The following is a 16,769-nucleotide window of genomic DNA, read 5'->3' as shown; positions in this document are numbered from 1 at the left end:
TAAAATGCTATGTTTTTAATCGGTTCCAGACGTTCTAATTTTCGTTCTTGCTTTCCTTTCTCTTTAATAAACTCAAAAACTGTGGGTCTTAATTTGAAAAATTGTTCAAGGTGTGTTCCTTCACTTAACCTAAGTACTTTGCAGTAGTATGTAACGTCTCCATATTCTTCATTCAGTTCCGTCAAAAATTGTTGTAACTGACAGTATATAACGCGTGCGACTTCAAAAAGTGTACTATTCGTACCATCAATTTCGTCAATTGCGCCATGCCTGTAAATGTAGCACAAAGAGCTTCTTGATGTACAAAACAATGAATCCCATACAAATCGTGTCAAGCGTTGTAATTTTTTTTTTTTTTTTTTTGTTTCGCGGTCAAATAATCTTTAATTTCTTTCTGTATGGTGTTGTAATGCTGTTGCTTAGCAAATCTGCGGTACCCGTCAATTATGCGCTTGCATAATAGATATTCAGAATTCTCATCCTTCTGTTCTGTGATAGGCTACTCATTAATTTTTAAAGGCTTGTGATGATAGATCCCTAAACTGACTCTTTTTGTGCAAAGGGCCACTGGACCTGTGAACTTCCTTTAGACCACGAACAAAGAGTGAAGGATAAACACCGCTGAAACCGCGATTCTGTCGAACTGAAACAAGTCGTGCCTACCGAAAAATGCCGCACCAAGGAACACGGTCCCATGGTCCTGCTAAACGAAATGTAGTTCTGTACCAGGCAGTTCACAGAAGGGCTGAGCAAATTCGAGACTAGCCGAGTAGTGGAGAAACAGGCCGAACCTCGGACTGAACATGTGTTGCACAGTTGTAGTGCCCCCAGAATTTTACGAAAGTCTGGAGACACTTGTGTTCTAGCCGTTTCGAACACGCGTTATTTTAAAGCAGGGCGTAAGGATGAGCATGGGATACTGCACCCATTTATTGTTTGTGCAGGCGAAACTGGAAGGGAGATAGTTCGTCGGCGCTAGCAAGTGTTCAGCGCGACCTGCGAAGAATAAACACATACGACCCGGAAGCTCCGTGGCCGGCTGCAAAGAGTAATGTAGCTTTGTATTGTTGAAAAACAAATGGAGTGACTCGAGACAGTGACTGTTTTAGTAGACTTTGAACAGCTGTTGAGAGTACGTGGACTGGACGTGGATAGTCAGCCACGATAAAAGCTTATGTATTGTGTTCAAAAATGTGTAATTACCTGATCTTGGGTGCCCAGTAATGTGTGGGCTTACGTCATAAAGTTTAGTTGTTTTTTTTTTTTTTGTACAAAGTGGAAATAAATATTTTCTGGTGCACTGAATGATATTCCAAGAGTAGCGTATTTTTAAATAAGAAGAGAGAGAGAGCGAGAGAGTGAAAATTTCCCCTTCCTAGCAGTGAAATCTTCGGAGAAGCGTCCGGTGCTAGAAGGAGACATCGACGCTGCAAGAAAGCAGAACCAGCATTCTTCAACAAGTAAGTCCACGAAAACGCTTAAGCTGTATAGAGGGAGCTTAACATTACACCGGGCCACCGCAAGAAGCCTCCCCTTAGCTCGAACACTCGTTATTTTGCACACAACATATATTTTAATAATTTTTTTTCTTAACACTTATCTTGTTACTTTGTACTACATAAAAACATTATGTACAAAAACTCTCTTCCATCTCCGTTATTTCATTAAGCTGTTGGTAATATGTTTCATAGACATAGTACTATGATAAACTAACAGTACAACAAGTATCAGCTATTTCCAAAAGATTTATGAACTCTTGCTTCTAGGATTGAGTGAAAATAAATCCCTCCCCTTAGCCAGTTTCAAAGTTCAGGCGTTATTCTGAGTAGAGTCTTTACTTTTTTCTTAGAAGCTGTTGCAATGATAACCACCGGTTTTCCGGGTCTGAAAAAAAATAGCTGTACTGGGGGTTTTCTCTTTTTTCTATCTCCTAACGCAGGACTCGTCTTTTCTATTAACAAAATTTTAGAATTCAAATTTATCAGGAGAAACTTTCCACTACAATCTCAGGCCACTATACCACCCTTTCCCTAGGGGTTCCAATCTACGTAAGGGTTGATACTATGAAAACATCTTCTTCCTCATCCTTGGGTAGGTACGCCCCTTCCATTTATACTAAACTATGGTACAGGTCAATCCCCTTTTTGGTGCTCCTGCCCGCACAGTATAGGTCAGCGTCCTCTGGGTCTGCCTACCTGCCTCTCTTTCTCTCTTTTCATCTGTATCGGATGCGCCCTCCCTATCGTCTCTAACAATGATTCATTGTCTTGCCTCTTTCGTACTCCTCTGCACACTATTTCATTTAAAATTTCCTGGTAAAATTTCTATCTACCTCTCCTTTCCTCCTCCTGAGTCCTTCAGCCTACCTGCTTAAATTCTTCGCCTGTTCATTGCTTACAGCTCACTTACATAGCCTTAATAACTAAGTATGTTTCGTCCATGGTTGTAACTTTATTTCTTTTCTTCGGGCTATTCGGTCTGCACTATCCTATTATTCATCAGAAACTTATTTGACTCGATACCTCTGGCTTAATATCTATTTCTTTTTATCTCCATTCATATTACTTTGTACTACTATAGCTATGAACACAGGTGGATATACACTTCGTCCCCCCTTGTTCCTTTAGCTTATCTGACTCGATACCTCTGGCTTAATATCTATTGCTTTGAGATGTGCAACCGTCATTACGTAGCACATGTGCTCGAGCCCTTCCTGAGCACTACTTCCCCCCTTATCTGTGACGGTTGTTACATCTCCCTGTGTGTTACTTGTCTGCGTCTTTGTATTTAATTGTTTGAGTGTGGAAGTGTGATCGTGCGTCCTGATTCTTTGGCCTACTAAGGTTCTTAGTTGAAGATTTTTAGAAATCACGGAAAAGAGAAGGACTTCAGCGATAGAAGTATATGAATGTGGACAGAGGGAAAGATAGATTGGTACTCTTAAGAGAAGTAAGAAAGGAAATAAAAGAACTGGTTGCTAAGATCGAAGAAAGAAAGAAGACAGCCCCAAAGACGGGAAACCCTTCCCACCCCCCTTCACCAGGTTCACCACTTCGCCGGTACTTAAGTGAGAAGCCGGAGGAGGTATGATGTTCGGCGTCTCCTGCAGAACGGACATTCTCACCGTCACCTTTGAAGTCCCCAAAGAAAAGAACTTAGCAACTCCTATGGAACGGCAAATGATGAAGAACCAGTCACACTTGTTTGCGAGGGTTGTATGAAGGGCGTGGTGTGTAGGTCGTGTCTGTGCCTATGCTACCCATCCCTTTCGAAATTGGATATAAACCCTCCCCAACCACATCTCACTTTACAAAAAATATAAAACATTCTATAAAAATAGAAATTATATACACTATAATCAAATAGTTATTCAGTTAGTCACTTCACTTTATATTTCATACACATGTTCAGTTTATGTCATCTAGGTATCATTCTTCCTAAACAGTACCATCATATTATATCTCCTGTTAGAATGTTACCCTGTTAGTTTTATCTCATGCTTAGAGGTTACTGTTTATTGTGACTCCTTAAATTAGTCATAATCATGTAGTCATAATTGGTCTCTTTTAATACTAATATGATAGGATAGCTTAAGGGCTATAAATAGATTACAGGATAGTCGAAGATTTGAACGGAGTTCGGTGTAGGAAAACTAATGTGGAAGTAACACCGAACCCAACTCGGGAACCGGTGGACGTCATTCCACCCGTTGACACAGAACGTCAACGTCCCTGGGGGTTTTGTACATATCGTTTTATATCCTTAACATTATACATTCCCTTTCCCTCTCCCGTCACAGGATCTACTAAATATAGGGTTTTTTGGTGTACTATTGATTGAATACGATAAGGTCCTACGTATTTCAGAAAAAATTTGTGTGTTTTAGGTATGGCTTGGTTAAACCGTTTTAAGAAATGGGTGGGATGTACCTCCCCATCTGGTTTGAATTTAGGAAACCGTCTCGACAAGCCTGAATTTGATCCCCATTGCAAATCAGTTATCATGTCCTTATTTAATATAATATTTTGGGGAACTTTGCCTTGGTGTTATCTAAATCGGAAGATACTATGGGCGAAGAGATATCAACACTTAGTTTCTCTTCAATCTTTCGTCCTATTAATTCTTCTACTTGTTCTTCTAAGCCATTCAAATTTATAAGCTCTGCAGTCATTAACTTTTCTTTGTAGTTCTGTTCTACGGTTTCCTCCCGTGATTTGACCCCTGAAATTTGCGCCTGTACTAGGGGGAGCAACTTATCTTGTTTCTGGACATTGGTTTTTAGCGTAGTTGATTCTTGTTCGACAACATCAAATGTAACATTACACACATTTTTCAAAGAGTCGTATTTTTCGTTAAATTTTGTTTCCAAATTACTACATTTAGAGTCTACATCATATTCTAATTTTTGAACTAATCCTTTTATATTGGCTTCATTTCTTTGTTCTAAATCCTTAAATAAAATATTTGTCTGTCCACTCAGGGAATCGGACAATCCTTTTTTCAATTCTTTTTTCCATTCTTGCATCTGATTACCTAGGATATTAACTTGAGCCTCTGGTTTTCTGATTTGTGATGCAAACTGCACTTTGATAAACCTCATTAATTCGCCTAAATCTGATCCCTGTTTTTCAATTCCCATAGCCCCAACAGACTCTACGGATTGATGTTCCTTTTCCATTGTGCTTTGTTTTGCCTTTAATCTAGTTATCATTAAAAGTACACTCGCTTATTTCCACAACACCCCACACTTCACAAACAATCAAAGGTCAGTAGTAGCTCATCCGGCGTCGGTGGAAGGCGGCGTCGGCACCGGTGTACGGCGGCGTCAGCGTCGATGGACGGCGGCGTCGGCGTAGGTGGACGACAGCGTCGGCTTTTGTGGACGGCTGCGTCGGCGTTGGTGTGATGCGACGTCGGCGTTGGTGCGATGCGACGTCGGCGTTTGTGTGATGCGACGTCGGCGTTGGTGTAAGCCGGCGTCGGCGTTGGTGTGCGGCGGCGTCGGCGTTGGTGTGCGGCGGCGTCAGCGTTTGTAGACGGCGGCGTCGGCGATTTGAGACTAACTGCAGCGTTGTGCGATTTTCTTCATTCCCTTAATCATTTCACCATTTATCAACACGATATTTCTGGAAAAGTATCGTGGAATCGCTCTTCAGCCTCGCTGTTATCGGTTGCTATGGCAACTCCCAACTTTTTTTTTCTTTTTCTTATAACTTCCTTAATATTTCCCCTTCTTTCTCAGGTCCTTTCTTTACGGTCGCCACGTTCTTGCGGTGGCCCGGTGTAATGTTAAGCTCCCTCTATACAGCTTAAGCTTTTTCGTAGACTTACATGTTGAAGAATGCTGGTTCTGCTTTCTTGCAGCGCCGATGTCTTCTGGTGGCACCGGACGCTTCTCCGAAGATTTCACTGCTAGGAAGGGGAAATTTTCACTCTCTCGCACTCTCTCTCTCTTTTCTTATTTAAAAATACGCTACTCTTGGAATATCATTCAATGCACCAGAACATATTTACTTCCACTATGTACAAAAAAACAACTAAACTTTATGACGTAAGCCCACACATTACCGGGCACCCACGATCAGTTAATTACACGTTTCTGAACACAATTAATGCATAAGCTTTTATCGTGGCTGACTATCCACGTCCAGTTCACGTACTCTCAACAGCAGTTCAACGTCTAATAAACAGTTACTATTTCGAGTCTCTCCATTTGTTTTTCAACAATACAAAGCTACATTACTCTTTGCAGCCGGCCACGGAGCTTCCGGGCCGTATGTGTTTATTCTTCGCAGGTCGCGCTGAACACTTGCTAGCGCCGACGAACTATCTCCCTTCCAGTTTCGCCTGCACAAACAATAAATGGGTGCAGTATCCCATGCTCATCCTTACGCCCTGCTTTAAAATAACGCGTGTTCGAAACGGCTGGAACACAAGTGTCTCCAGACTTTCGTAAAATTCTGGGGGGCACTACACAGTGTCACATACGCAGTGTAGCATGCCGTCGCCGACCCTGACGCACAGGATAAGGAGATAGCCTGCAACGAGCGTAGCCAATGAAATAGATGTTCTGGCAACTGTTGCTCACAACTACGAAAAAAGACCATGCGTCGTTTAGTGAGAACATTCTCACAATTCGCCTAGGTGAAAACACAATTACAATATCTTAAACAGTTTCAGGCATATTATGCTGACCGTCGACATGATGTTAACTCATGTTTCATTCTAATTTTTCCCTTGTGTGTAATCGTTTTCTAAGAGAAAATTATACGCATTTTGTTTGTTTATATGCCTTTTGTTTGCAGGTTTATTTATTGCAACATGGGAAGAAAGTTCATAAGAAGAAAACAACAACCAAACGTGGTGAACGTTGTCCTATCTTTAACGAAGCAATGATTTTCAGTGTACCAGCTCATGCTCTACAGGTAGGTCACAAATTGGGATAAGCTCTTTTTTTATCAATAGTATGAAAGCAGAAAACAAAGAAAGACGCACAACTAGCCCATTGGAAGTCAGACTCTTCAGGCATGTCGTTTGAAGAAAGTCTGTCAGCTTTACAGGACTGTTAAAAGAGGACATCTGTCTTAGGTCTCTCACTCCCTGTTTTCCTTTTTCTATTCTATTTCAGAACAGGCTACTCCCCCATGAAAATAATCTCCCCACATTCGTGTTTCCAACCGGATGGTAATACATTTCTTAACTAGATCACGTGTCATAATTCTTTCTCTCCAAACGAACACAGTTTGCTGTGTTGGTATTTATTCATTTATAGTACATACATGTAGAACTCGTCGTATGCAAACATTCCACTGTATGCCTGTCTTCACTTACCACAGGAACTTTGGGTGAAGATCACGATTATAGCGGGCTGAAACATGATAATTGGATGTCTCTATAGGTCCCCTGACTCAGCAGCTGTTGTGGCAGAAATTTGGAAAATATTTCGAGTAGATTTCCCGACCGTGTTATAGTTCTTGGTGGAGATTGTAATTTACCAGATATAGACTGGTAGACTCAAACGTTTATAACGGGTGGTAGGGACAAAGAATCCAGTGGAATTTTTTTTAAGTGCGTGATCTGAAAACTACCTTGAGCAGTTAAACAGAGAACTGACTCACGGCGATAACATATTAGACCTCCTGGTGACAAACAGACACGAACTATTTGAAACAGTTAACGCAGAACAGGGTATCAGCGATCATAAAGCGGTTACTGCATCGATGATTGCAGTCGTAAATAGAAATATTTAAAAAAAAGTAGGAAGATTTTTCTGTTTATCAAAAGTGACAAAAGCAGATTTGAGAGTACTTGACGGCTCAACACTAAAGTTTTATCTCAAGTACAGATAGTGTTGAGGATCTGTGGACAAAGTTCAAAACCATCGTACAATATGCATTAGATGATTATGTGCCAAGCAAGATCGTAAGAGATGGAAAAAAGTCACCGTGGTACAACAACCGAGTTAGAAAACTGCTACGGAAGCAAAGCGAACTTCACAGCAAACATAAACATAGCCAAAGCCTTGCAGACAAACAAAATTACACGAAGCGGAATGTAGTGTGAGGAGGGCTATGCGAGAGGCGTTCAATAAATTCTGACTTGGCAAAAAATCCTAAGTAATTTTGGTATTATGTCAAAGCGGTAGGTGGATCAAAACAAAATGTCCAGACACTCTGTGACCAAAGTGATACTGAAACAGAGGATGACAGACTAAAGGCCGAAATACTAAACGTCTTTTCCAAAGCCATTTCACAGAGGAAGACTGCACTGTAGTTCCTTCTCTATATTGTTGTACAGATAAAAAAAATGGTAGATATCGAAATAGATGACAGAGGGATAGAGAAACAATTAAAATCGCTCAAAAGAGGAAAGGCCGCTGGACCTGATGGGATACCAGTTCGATTTTACACACATTATATGAAGGAACTTGCCCCCCCTTCTTGTAGCGGTGTATCGTAGGTCTCTAGCGTTCCAAAAGATTGGAAAAGGGCACAGGTCATCCCCGTTTTCAAGAAGGGACGTCGAACAGATGTGCAAACTATAGACCTATATCTCTAACGTCGATCAGTTGTAGAATTTTGGAATACGTATTATATTCGAGTATAATGACTTTTTTGGAGACTAGAAATCTACTCTGTAGGAATCAGCATGGGTTTCGAAAAAGACGATCGTGTGAAATCCAGCTCGCGCTGCTCGTCCACGAGACTCAGAGGGCCATATACACGGGTTCCCAGGTAGATCTCGTCTTTCTTTACTTCCGCAAGGCGTTTGATACAGTTCCCCACAGTCGTATAATGAACAAAGTAAGAGCGTATGGACTATCAGACCAGTTGTGTGATTGGACTGAAGAGTTCCTAGATAACAGAACGCAGCATGTCATTCTCAATGGAGAGTAATCTTCCGAAGTAAGAGTGATTTCAGATGTGCCGCAGGGGAGTGTCGTGCTATTCACAATATACATAAACGACCTTGTGGATGACATCGGAAGTTCACTGAGGCTTTTTGCGGATGATGCTGTGGTATATCGAGAGGTTGTAACAATGGAAAATTGTACTGAAATGTAGGAGGATCTGCAACGAACTGACGCATGGTGCAGGAAATGGCAATTGAATCTCAATGTAGACAAGTGTAATGTGCTGCGAATACACAGAAAGAAAGATCCTTTATCATTTAGCTACAATACAGCTGGTCAGCAACTGGAAGCAGTTAATCCCTTAAATTATCTGGGAGTAGGCATTAGGAGTGATTTACAATGGAATGACCATATAAAATTAATCGTCAGTAAAGCAGGTGCCAGACAGAGATTTATTGGAAGAATTCTAAGGAATTGCAATCCGAAAACAAAGGAAGTAGGTTACAGTACACTTGTTCTCCCACTGCTTGAATACTGCTCACCAGTGTGGGATGCGTATCAGATAGGGTTGATAGAAGACATAGAGAAGATCCAACGGAGATTATAGATAAACTCCAGTGCAAGACTCTGCAGGAGAGACGCTCAGGAGCTTGGTACGGGCTTTTGTTGAAATTTCGAGAACATACCTTCTCCGAGGAGTCAAGCAGTATATTGCTCCCTCCTACATATATCTCGCGAAGAGACCATGAGGATAAAATCAGAGAGATTAGAGTGCACACAGAGACATACCGACAGTCTTTCTTTCCATGAACAACACGAGACTGGAATTGAAGGGAGAACCGATAGAGGTACTCAAATTACCCTCCGCCGCGCACCATCAGTTTGCTTGGAGACTATGGATGTAGATGTAGATGTACATGTACATGTACATGTACATGTACATGTAGAACTTCATTTCAGTTGCCAGCATATGAGAATTTTTGTTCTGAAAGAGGACTCAACTTCCAGGTTCACACTGTCGGGTCTGCCATTGTCTTTTAGCAATGTATCGTTTCTGTTTTTGATCTTAAGTGTTTGATGCATTGTACCTCATATACATGAGACATGTCAAAAAATATTACTGCAGGAAAAAAAGGCTATGGTGACAGACTGATCTATAGCGTATCTGAATGATATTTTGACAGCATTGTGCAGTATTTTTGAAATTTCCCACTTTGTGATATTATGATTATGCAGGAACCTGAGAATAAAATTTTACAGAATATTCTCTTTTATTGAACAATATTCTGTACAATATATTCCATTATGCTTCCATGTAATTTAACGCACTCCACATCATGACAACATTTATCAAACCCTGTTTTTTCATTGGCTTAGGCAACATGTCTAATCATCTTGACTCATCATTCATCATGTTCACTTTCCATCATTCACACTTTCCATTATTGCAAACAGTTACCAACTACTGCATGCAGTGCAAAAGCCAACGATGTCAGTGCACTTTTACTAATGAATGTCTTATACGATGTCACACATTTATCAACTGCATCATGCAGTAACATCAAAATAATGTATTGATGTTAATGAGTGACTCATTATGTAGCATAAACTTGTTTTCTTTGCTTTCAGACAATACAGCTTCGGGTAACTGTTGCAGAAAATACAGGAGAGCCACGAGCCCGTGCTGTGGGGCATGTGATTGTGGGTGCCCAAGCTACAGGGAAGGCACTCTCACATTGGAGTCAAATGTTATCCTCTTTACGCAAGCCCATTGCAATGTGGCATGTTCTACGCAAATGACAATTCACTGTTTAAACAATGTAAAATTATTTTCTAACCATTATGTGTAAGTGATTCGATGGTACTAATCTGGTGCTATGCCTGCAACTTGCTATGATTCAGTATCCTTCATATAGAGATGACATAATTCTGTCATGACTGTCATACAAAGTTTCTTAAAATCCTTGATCCTTTCATAACTACTATCACAACTACCTTTTAGTACAAATTATTGAGTGAGATTTCATATGCACATTTTTCTTTGATCCTTTTTGTACATAATGAAAGACAATTTTATAATATACACTGTGACTCTTTCCTGTTAATTTTGTTATACAGTTAGATCAGGAAGTAAGAAGGCATAATTTTTCAAAAATATCTTAAATATGTACCTGAAGATAGATATTTCCAAATGGTTTTTGTTTACCTGTGATAAATAAGTGGTGGAAGAAAGAAGCAGTACTTTCCTCATAAGAAAACTCATATATTTGGATATTAAAATTTTTCAGTTATTCCATGTTCTACAGTGATTCTGCAAAGCTGCCAAACAACAAAAAAGAAATAAACAAGAACTTGCTAAGAGAGACTATTAAACAGATTCATAGTTTATATTCAAGTCTTACATATCTAACAATAATGAGTAATCTCAGCTATTGTATATCTAACAACAATGAGTAATCCCAACTATTGTATCACTGAAATAGGGATCTTCTGTTTTTTTCCATGAAGCTATTGAAAAGATGTACGAGTAACTACAAAACAATCACCAGATTTAGAAAAATGGAACAGATAAATGGACCAACTGAACAGAACATTAACATCACTTTAGAATTCCTTCTGTCGAGTAACAGCCAGAATATGTTTATTCTATAATATAAAACCTTGGAATGTAGTCAAATAAACTTATGACTTAAGAGACTGCAATTATGTAACACTTAACATCATTCTGAAAACTGAATTGTTATGGCAATCAATATTATATATGTCATTGTTCACCGATTATAATGTTGAGGTCTACAGATGACCTTCAAATTTCGTTGTAGAACAGTGTTTCCCACACAGCTATACTTCTTAGTTGTTGATTGTTGTATATTATGTACAAGGATCATAAAACTATCATCTCATGACATAACAAAAATCTGATTTCAACATTTGTTAGTCTTACCTTAAAACCAATGTTTTGTTTTTCTCCCACCATTTCTCTATACTTAGAAATGAAGATTTCTGCTGTGCCTGAAGATCTGCTTTTCTTTAAATGTTGCATGTGCATGAAAATCACTCATTTTACAACAAAAAATTCTGGTAATTTTATGTCTTATCGCATTCCTATTAAAGTGGTAAATAAGAGGTGTATTTGTACAGATTCTCATCATGGGGCAAAGGCACGTTCCCCTCTTTGATCTTGGAAGACACTGTGATATACTATAAAATCAACACAAGAAGAAAAATATTGAGTCTTCATTGTAGTAACAAAAATTAACAACTGTAGGATATCTATACAAATGGAAAGAATTATGTTACAAATAGATGTTTTAGAACTTGAGAGCCTTTTCCAGAGCACAAAAAATAAGGTGGACCAAAATAAGAGAAGTTCTGCCATCTTAACAGCAGCTTAATGTATGTATGGAACTTCGTTCTTATATTTCATATTTGCAGTACCTGTTGCTGTCAATAATTAGCCATGTATTGATTGTAATTAATTATGGTAATTGTTTTAAATGAGGTCAATCATCAGGTAATAATCTATATTTCATATATTAACAGTGCCTCATGATGAAACTTTAATAGTTAATTGTTTTTCTCCTTTTCTAACTAAACTAGAAAGACTATACCATTGCCCAATTGTATCATTAAATACACACACCATGAGAATATTCCTGCATTTTGACTTTAACAGATATATAATTTGTAAATACCACATAAATACATTACTGTTTTAAGTACTACAATAGAACAAATACAATGGAATAACAACACCATCATTGTTGGCATTTGTTTCTGTTGCTGTTAATGGACCAGTACATATAGCAGTGTCTAATCAGTGATACGGATGTTGATGGTGATGGATGATGAGGGAATAATCAGTATCATTGCTGGCATTTTTTCTGGTGCCATTAGTGGACCAGACATATAGCAATGTCCAATATGTGATAAGGATGTTGATGGCGATGATAATGAAAATGAATTATAGAGAAATTCTGTTGAATTGCACAATTCATGTCTTACATAATGTTTATTTAAAGTTGATAACATTATAAGTATTTAAATCACTAATGAAACCATTATGTGAAAAGATAATATATTCCTTTGACTGTTTGCTCAAATTTCCCTTTAAATTTCATTGAGATTGGATGCTATCTTCTTTTTTCTGATGAAACGTCTCATAGCCCCTTGTCTCACAGTTATGTTCATTTTTTCATTTTCATATGTGTTTCTGTGTTATTATCCTTACTGACCCTCTTCAGGATCTACTTTTAACATTAAACCCTTTAATGATTTTTGTCCCAGTAGTTCTAGTCCAGGTTTCAGGTACAAAGTTGTTAACATTTTTATTCTAGAATTGTAAAAGTCCTTGTGTCTTTTATTTACCTCATGCTTTCAGGTGCCTATCAAGAAATTCCCATATATTTGTTAAATTATATGTAGCAGGTCACCTTAGTAAGACAATGACTCTTTTAATGAATGTACAAGAAATGATAATTCACATTACAGCTAAAATACTGTTCTATTCGAACAGATACACAGTGACACTTGTTATATGTATCAGTGGCATTCAGTAAATACTGATATAAATGGAATTGTTTGGAAAATAGATTATTACTAAGTACATATAAATTTGGGCTTGCCATACAGCAGCAAAGATAACAACATGTACAGAATCATCATCTTTAAAGAGTCAGAAGAGGATTATTCTTATATCAGATCTACAACATTTTCTGCTTATACCTAAAAGCAAATAACTGGATTTCTATCAGATCAGTATTGTTATTAGTTGCAACAAGAACTAAATATTTGTTAGTATTTTCCATTTGGATTTGGATTTTATGAGCTAATTCTAATAGCTCTCATAAATAATATTAGTAAAAGCTTAAAACTACCATGTCAAGTACTTCCATTCTTATAATTAAATGTTTTTACATTCATAATAATTGTTTTGTACTGAAATTGAAATGTAACATTATAAGTGAGAGTACAATGAAATAATAACAAAAGGTTTAATATTTACCAGATGTACAGTATCTGAAAACAAAATTATAGCAAATCAAAGAACAAATGATTACTCAGAAAGTATATATGGCAAAGAAGCCCACGAATTATGGTAACAATGACACGGGACTCAGATTCAGGGGGATGACAGTAAAACCCAAGTTCGGCAATCTTGATTTATGTTTTCAGTGATTTTCCTAAATCACTACAGGAAAATGCCAGGATGATTCCTTTGAAAGGGCCACTTTCCCTTTCCATCCTTCCCTATTCCAAGCTTGAGCTCCATCTCTAATAACCTCGTCAACAGGATGTTAACCACTATTCTCCCCCTCCTCCTCCTCCTCCTCTTCCAACAATGAGACTCTGACAAAAATCTTTCATATTTTCACTGTAAGGTTAACTTTTTAAAATATGTCACGAGAGTAGGATATCTCAAGGGGAGTTACTTGTTTTCACATTTTGTTGTAAAATGAGTTATCATACATAAAAGATACAAGAAAGTACTGGGTGAAATAAAAACAATGGAAGGAGTAAAGATAATCAGCCACAGAGTATAGAGACATAAGCAAGTCTTGAAAGTTGTCGTTTTGTTTCTGGACACTGTCTTTAGAGGAAGCAAAGACTCACATGCATTATCAAAAAGTTCATAATCTTATTTACAGGGCTGTCTACCACGCAGTATCTCAACTATGTGGAAAATTGTTGTCTTCATTCTTTTCCTTGGTTGAATCAATATATTATATGAATTTGCAAAAAACTGCTTCTCAAACTTTGCACTTTTTTTTTTTTTTTTTTTTTGCTGATACGGGAACCTTGTTGATGGATTTGCAATGCTACACATGAATTTTCTTCAGAGTTTAAAGTGGCTGCTTATTATTACACACAGAAGTGTTAAAGTTCTATTAGAAACAAGCAACGACAGTCAACATCATATGTTCAGAAAAAGAGAAGATATTAAAAAAAATTTAAAGTCCAAGAACACTTAGTGCAGCTTCCACTTCATACCATTTTATACTGTCTGCATAATATTCAGTTAAAGAATGACATTATGTGAACGTCCACAGATGTTTATCATTCTAAAAATCTTATACCTTTAGCAAAAGGAAGCATTGTCCAATTTTATGAGCTGCATCAAGCACAAAATTATCTCATTCACAAGGTACAGCACAAATATTTTGTTTATCTTCTGTTTTCAGAGTCACAAAAATAAGCTGTTAGTACCTTCTGTAGGATAAGTTCCCAGTGTTATCTTTTGTAATCTAAAACATATATTATTGAAGATACATCATAGTGCAGAATTTGTGGTCAATAGTTTCATTCTTTGCATATTTAGTTTTTGTGCCAGTTTCTGTATAAACAGTATGCGATGCTGGTTGTGATTAAGGAATGCTAAATACGTAATGCTGTAGACTGATAATTTATTTGTTCATTGTCAAAATTATATCAACATTTAAGTTTATGAGTGGATATTGGTTAGAAGCTGTTTTTGGCTTACAGATGACTGCTTTCAAGCATCAAATTTCCTGTGAAGTGCCTAAAGTTTCTAACCTTCACCTAGTTCCTCGGCATCATTCTCAATTAAGATGGCCTTCTAGCACAGCAAAAGTCTTTTTCATTCTGTCATTTTTTCTACTTTCCCTTCAATGACAATCTAGTAATGGTGTGTAAATAAAATTCAGAGATATTATGAAAATCATTTTTGTAAATATATGTGTAACCATAGAATGTAATCATAAAATATTTTAAACGGCAATCTCTTCCTTATTAATGCATTAACTGACTGCAAAAAGCCACCTCTAATCTGAGCTTGAACGTAATAAATACTAAGCTGTGTAGGTACTAAAGGAAATGGGGCCATTCAAAGGTAAATGAAAGATATATTTATATACAGAAGAAGTATCTAATCATAAGTAATAGTAAACAACATGTTAGAATACAAGTTTATGTTTCTTAGTTTGTATTGGAAGATATTTGAGATACTGTTTTCTAGTCAGATTGTTAATAACTGCTCTTTGACACACTATAAGGAATTTCATTAATATATATACATAGAAACATGTAAATAAATAAAATAGCAGAGCCAGAAACTTCCAGACTAATCAATGTGATGACAAAGGAAACAAATATCACAATCATGCATAGTTTATAGCTATTATCAGGCTTTTAGATTCATTCAGAAACAACATCAAGGTCAGACATTTGTAAGAAATAGTCTTTTCATGTACTGGTATGAAATTAATTCCCTGTTGGACCTATTATTAACATATGACTGTTAATGTATTTACGAGTATGTAACATAACTGCAATGATACAGTTGTTGCTTTGACATCCATTTAAAAAATGAAATACCACAGTAATACTGTATGCTTGGCATACAAGTTATGTGCTAAAGAATGAAACATACTCAAAATGAAAAAATATGACAACACACGTGGTTCAGATTTTAAAAGATAGACTCACTTTTTGAACAAGTGGAAAACTGTTTTATGAACCACCACTCCACAAACAATATGAGAGAAGGATCAGTGGTATTTTTATCAGATTTGTATAATATCTTGACATCTCTAAAACCACAGACTGGGCCTGAGATACGTCATAACATCAAATTTTAAGTTTGAACTTCGTTTAAGAGATTGTCTTATATTTCTTTAATTTCATTGCTAGTGTTAATAAAAGATTATGTCTGGTTAGTAACACCTTTATTATTGACAAAAGATAAGTATTCACATGGGAACCGTGCATAATTCACAAATCTTTCTCTCTTATACATGTAGTATTTGTAATGAGAAAAAGAATCAGCAGGCTCTGTTGTGTGTTACCACATTAATTGAAAGAACCTTGTATGAACCTGTGGTGGAAAATTATATCACAATAATGAATGTCTCTTGTTAGTATGTGCTCTGAGAGTTGCCCATTTTTGATATCTTGTCATTCCCTCATTGTGTTTTTCAAGAAGTTACGAGACTGCCAACATTTTACAATAATTTCTACTCATTATTTAAAAACATATCATATACAATTATCATCTTTGCCACATTTCACAGCAATCCCACTATTTTGTCATGAAGCAAAATCAGTGGACTTTATTAATGATCTTCCATTAACAGATTCACACTTCCCAACCCATTCACTAGATCTGCTTGTAAACCAGTAATATATGATTTAGTCAGGACTTGTTTTGGCTACCTTATAAAATGTAGTAAAAAATATGGATATGGACTTGTTCACTACTTATTTCTCACAGGTAGTACTACATTCATCTCAAATAACTTATGTAATCTGGATCTGATTACATACATTTCTTTTGTTCCTAATTTTCAAAGATTTATGTGTTTGCTCTTTGTTTTGCAAAGATACAACAATTTGATGCTCCTTTCTGCAGTTCCAGTGTATGTGCTACATACAGACATTACAGACTGAAAGTTTCATC

The 16,769-nt window shown here is 37.2% G+C and overlaps 1 protein-coding gene across 1 annotated transcript in view; it reads left to right on the top strand.

Annotated features, from left to right (window-relative positions):
- LOC124788752 (synaptotagmin-12-like) overlaps positions 1-10,317 on the top strand; it is a gene marked incomplete at its 5' end in the record, with an annotated part of 103,812 nt that extends 93,495 nt beyond the window's left edge. Inside the window, 2 exons of the mRNA XM_047256034.1 lie at positions 6,306-6,425; positions 9,983-10,317. Of these exons, the coding sequence (XP_047111990.1) occupies positions 6,306-6,425; positions 9,983-10,153 (291 nt within the window). The remainder of the gene's footprint in view (positions 1-6,305; positions 6,426-9,982) is intronic.
- Between the last annotated feature and the right edge of the window lie 6,452 nt (positions 10,318-16,769).

The sequence above is a fragment of the Schistocerca piceifrons genome, chromosome 3, assembly GCF_021461385.2.
Source record: "Schistocerca piceifrons isolate TAMUIC-IGC-003096 chromosome 3, iqSchPice1.1, whole genome shotgun sequence".
In the NCBI taxonomy this organism is placed as follows: Eukaryota; Metazoa; Arthropoda; class Insecta; order Orthoptera; family Acrididae; genus Schistocerca; species Schistocerca piceifrons.
The sequence above is the reverse complement of the archived record's forward strand: the minus strand, read 5'-3'. Positions and strand labels throughout refer to the sequence as shown.